At 38.5% G+C, this 4,755-nt stretch overlaps 1 protein-coding gene across 2 annotated transcripts; it reads right to left on the reverse strand.

Moving 5' to 3' along the window:
• Nucleotides 1-2,815: 2,815 nt before the first annotated feature.
• On the reverse strand, nucleotides 2,816-4,502 carry LOC116174718 (ras-related GTP-binding protein C). 2 transcript variants are annotated; one of them, XM_031492690.1, is made up of 6 exons: nucleotides 4,337-4,502; nucleotides 4,111-4,268; nucleotides 3,517-4,060; nucleotides 3,321-3,463; nucleotides 3,116-3,270; nucleotides 2,816-3,065 (listed from the first exon to the last, which is right to left on the reverse strand). In XM_031492690.1, exons 1-6 carry the CDS (start codon nucleotides 4,337-4,339, stop codon nucleotides 2,896-2,898), a joined length of 1,173 nt encoding a protein of 390 aa, XP_031348550.1. In that variant the 5' UTR covers nucleotides 4,340-4,502; the 3' UTR covers nucleotides 2,816-2,895. The 2 variants fall into 2 exon arrangements, with proteins under 2 accessions (XP_031348550.1, XP_031348549.1); XM_031492689.1 differs by having other exon boundaries at nucleotides 4,316-4,502.
• Nucleotides 4,503-4,755: the final 253 nt, after the last annotated feature.

Below are 4,755 nucleotides of genomic sequence, written 5' to 3' on the forward strand. Positions count from 1 at the left end.
AAAATTCAAAGGGCTGTAACTTTTGAACTAGTAGCCCAATCTTGGAACTGTTTGAAATTATGGATTCTACAGGCCACATTCTATAAGAAATTTTTTTTCCGGGTCGATCTAGACAATTTTTTTTGTTTCGGGGCTCAAAAAAAGGCAGTGTATAACCTTCCTTTTTTACCAAAAATCGACTACACCCAAATTTCTCGGGAAAACACTTTTTCTTATTAATTTGGGTGCGTAGAATCCAAATCAATTCGTACTTTTTCGATCAGACTTCTCAATCAAAAGTTACAGACTAGAAACCAATTTCGAAAGAAAATTCAAAGGACTGTAACTTTAGAACTAGTAGCCCAATACTTTCTTATTAATTTTGGTGCGTAGAGTCCAAATCAATTCGTACTTTTTCTATCAGACTTCTCAATCAAAAGTTGCAGACTAGAAACCAATTTCGAAAAAAAATTCAAAGGGCTGTAACTTTTGAACTAGTAGCCCAATCTTCGAACTGTTTGAAATTATGGATTCTATAGGCCACATTCTATAAGAAAATTTTTGTTCCGGGTCGATCTGAGATAATTTTTTTTTCGGGGCTCAAAAAAAGGCAGTGTATTACCTTCCTCTTTTCCAAAAATTGACTACACCAAAATTTCTCGGGAAAACACTTTTTCTTATTAATTTGTGTGCGTAGAATCCAAATCAATTCGTACTTTTTCGATCAGACTTCTCAATCAAAAGTTATAGAACCAATTTCGAAAAAAATGCAAAGGGCTGTAACTTTTAAACTAGTAACCCAATCTTGGAACTGTTTGAAATTATGGATTCTACAGGCCACATTCTATAAGAAAATTTTTGTTCCGGGTCGATCTGAGACAATTTTTTTTTCGGGGCTCAAAAAAAGGCAGTGTATTACCTTCCTTTTTTCCAAAAATTGACTACACCAAAATTTCTCGGGAAAACACTTTCTTATTAATTTGGGTGCGTAGAATCCAAATCAATTCGTACTTTTTCGATCAGAATTCTCAATCAAAGGTTACAGACTAGAAACCAATTTCGAAAGAAAATTCAAAGGACTGTAACTTTTGAACTAGTAGCCCAATCTTGGAACTGTTTGAAATTATGGATTCTACAGGCCACATTCTATAAGAAAATTTTTTTTCCGGGTCGATCTGAAACAATTTTTTTTTCGGGGCTCAAAAAAAGGCAGTGTATAACCTTCCTTTTTTACCAAAAATCGACTACACCAAAATTTCTCAGGAAAACACCTTTTCTTATTAATTTGGGTGCGTAGAATCCAAATCAATTCGTACTTTTTCGATCAGACTTCTCAATCAAAAGTTATAGACTAGAAACCAATTTCGAAAAAATATTCAAAGGGCTGTAACTTTTGAACTAGTAGCCCAATCTTGGAACTGTTTGAAATTATGGATTCTACAGGCCACATTCTATAAGAAAATTTTTTTTTCGGGTCGATCTGAGACAATTTTTTTTCGGGGCTCAAAAAAAGGCAGTGTATAACCTTCCTTTTTTACCAAAAATCGACTGCACCAAAATTTCTCGGGAAAACACTTTCTTATTAATTTTGGTGCGTAGAATCCAAAACAATTCGTACTTTTTCGATCAGACTTCTCAATCAAAAGTTATAGACTAGAAACCAATTTCGAAAGAAAATTCAAAGGGCTGTAACTATTGAACTAGTAGCCCAATCTTGGAACTGTTTGAAATTATGGATTCTACAGGCCACATTCTATAAGAAAATTTTTTTTTCCGGGTCGATCTGAGACAATTTTTTTTCGGGGCTCAAAAAAAGGCAGTGTATAACCTTCCTTTTTTACCAAAAATCGACTACACCAAAATTTCTTGGGAAAACACTTTTTCTTATTAATTTTGGTGCGTAGAATCCAAAACAATTCGTACTTTTTCGATTAGACTTCTCAATCAAAAGTTATAGACTAGAAACCAATTTCGAAAAAAATTTCAAAGGGCTGTAACTTTTGAACTAGTAGCCCAATCTTGGAACTGTTTGAAATTATGGATTCTACAGGCCACATTCTATTAGAAAATTTTTTTCCGGGTCGATCTGAGACAATTTTCTTTTTCGGGGCTCAAAAAAAGGCAGTGTATTACTTTCCTTTTTTCCAAAAATTGACTACACCAAAATTTCTCGGGAAAACACTTTTTCTTATTAATTTTGGTGCGTAGAATCCAAAGCAATTCGTACTTTTTCGATCAGACTTCTCAATCAAAAGTTATAGACTAGAAACCAATTTCGAAAAAAAATTCAAAGGGCTGTAATTTTTGAACTAGTAGCCCAATCTTGGAACTGTTTGAAATTATGGATTCTACAGGCCACATTCTATAAGAAAATTTTTGTTCCGGGTCGATCTGAGACAATTTTTTTTTCGGGGCTCAAAAAAAGGCAGTGTATTATTTTTTCGCATATTGGCATTCTTTGTGATGTGTGTTGCCTAACCGTAGGGGTACGTTATGTGTTATTTAAGGTCTTTGAGGAACCGGGAACGCGATAGCATTTTTATTTCTTCATTTTAAAAACTTTATCTACAGGATGCGTCAAAATTTAATTTGTACCTTTGTTGAAGTTAAACAAATGATGAGACTTTTTTATTTTTCTTTATTAAATAGCAAAATTTTACATATAATTACTGTATATTTACATGATTATAAAACGTTCAGAGCTTACATGGTATGCATATACAAAATATAATTAAAAAGATAACCATAAAACGAAAAGAAACATATAACACACTGTGCCTTTGCTTTGAAACTGGGGGGGGGGGGGGGGGCAACGAGCGTAAAACACATACAACTGTACTTTGCAAATAATACAAATTAAAAATTCGATTAAAAAAACCTATTTCAACGGCAGGCACGAAAGCTGTACACATCCCACTAGTTCGTTTCGTCGATAAAGCTCGAGTTCATGTGGGTGTCCCCGACGATGTTTTTACCATTTATGATGGGACTACCCGACGAGTTTGTCATGCTTTGATGCTTATTACGAAGTTCAAACACCTGCTGGATCGCCTCACGAAAGCACAAGAAGTTATAGTCGATGACCCCTAAAACGGACGGAGATTTACGAAAAGAAGGAGGGCGAACGAAACCGTACCTTTGTGATCGAAATTGTCCTCCCTCAATATACAGACGAGGGCGAGAAACTTGTTCACCTCGCGAAGGTAGAGCACCGTTCCGTTGTTGAGCTTGATCAGACTAGAGCTTTGCTCGTCGAAGGCCGTCGTCTCCTGCTCGTCCCGAACGCTGTACCTGGAACGTTGGTAAGACATACGGTGATGGAACGAACGTGTGAAGGTTACCCGTAAATCCACGAGACGTCGATGACGACGTCGATCATGTCGCAGCACAGCTCGTAGCTTTGCATGTCGACGGGCGTCGAGTCCGTGGCGATGTAGATTTTCGAGACGACGTCGAATAGGAACGATTTTTCGATTGCCGAGTTCTAGAACGATTAGTAAACAATTACCACCCCCCTACCCCCTTCCATCAACTCACCGTATTGAGTATGTTGAGAAGATTCTCTAAGGCGGGGAGTTGCGGGATGAGCTTCTGAACGACCTTCGAAAAGGCCTCGAAGATCGAATGATCGTAAATCGAGGTCAAATGGAAACTGAGATGGATCTTATCGTAACCGGCGTCCGACAGATCGTCGTTCGCCCTCTGATGAATATCCCTTTGAGATTCCATCTTAAAATCGTCGCCCAAACCGTCCACCTTGTGGATGAAGACCTCGAACTTGATGTTCTGGTTCACCTTGTACGCCTTCGTGACGGTTATGTTGAGTTTATTTAACGCGTCCATGTAGTCATCCTGCGCGTCGATGACGAAGACCAGCGCCCCGCAACCGCCGAAGATCATGTCCGAGTCGAACGTCGAATCGAAGAAGTCTATCTGTCCGGGAAAGTCCCATATTTGAAATTGCACGAAGCTCGAGTTGTTTATGTCGTCTTTTACTATTTTATTTGTACTTTCTAGGAACAGCGTTTCGTTCGGCGACATCTTGTGAAAGACCACCTTTTGTATTGACGATTTGCCGGATCTGCAAAAGGCAAAAAGGCGATTACAGGGCGACGTTTCGGAGCTGTTTACCTTCGTAAGCCCATCAGGAGAATTCGCGGCTTCTGCTCGTTGTTAGACGACAGCGTAACGTCGTGGTCGCCATCGAATGCTCCGTAACCGAACTCCTTGGGGAAGGAACCGGCGTGACCGTCGAACGGCACAACTTCCTCGTCGTCCGGATACGACGACTGCAAGTAAAAGTTAGTTGTTATCAAGAAGGATACTTGGAGTTAACCTCAAAATCGTTTTCATTTACCATTCTATTTAAACTGCCTTAGAATTACAATGAGTAATGTTTTTGTAAACTAAGCCCTTGTTTTATCGCTTCCCATGTTATCGCGACAGTTTTTTGCTGTTTTTATCATATGATAAGGATTTAGTTTTGATGGACCACTCAGTATATCAATGCGACGTTGCCACGTGCGACGTGATAAATCAAGACATCCACATAAATAGTTGCCATCTATCGAAAAAAATAAGTACTGAACCTTGACAGTATACAAGGTGCTTCAAAGATAATTTGTACTCCCTTAGGGCTCGGCAGAACATGTGTATATTTTACTCATGTGAAGTGATAGGTTAGTGCTCGAAGCTTATCGTTAGTTCTGCTACATGACATGAGAAAAATAAAAAAAACCGGGGCGGGGCGAACTTCACACTCAACTTTAATTTATC

The sequence above is a fragment of the Photinus pyralis genome, unplaced genomic scaffold (genome assembly GCF_008802855.1).
Source record: "Photinus pyralis isolate 1611_PpyrPB1 unplaced genomic scaffold, Ppyr1.3 Ppyr1.4_LG6, whole genome shotgun sequence".
NCBI lineage: Eukaryota > Metazoa > Arthropoda > Insecta > Coleoptera > Lampyridae > Photinus > Photinus pyralis.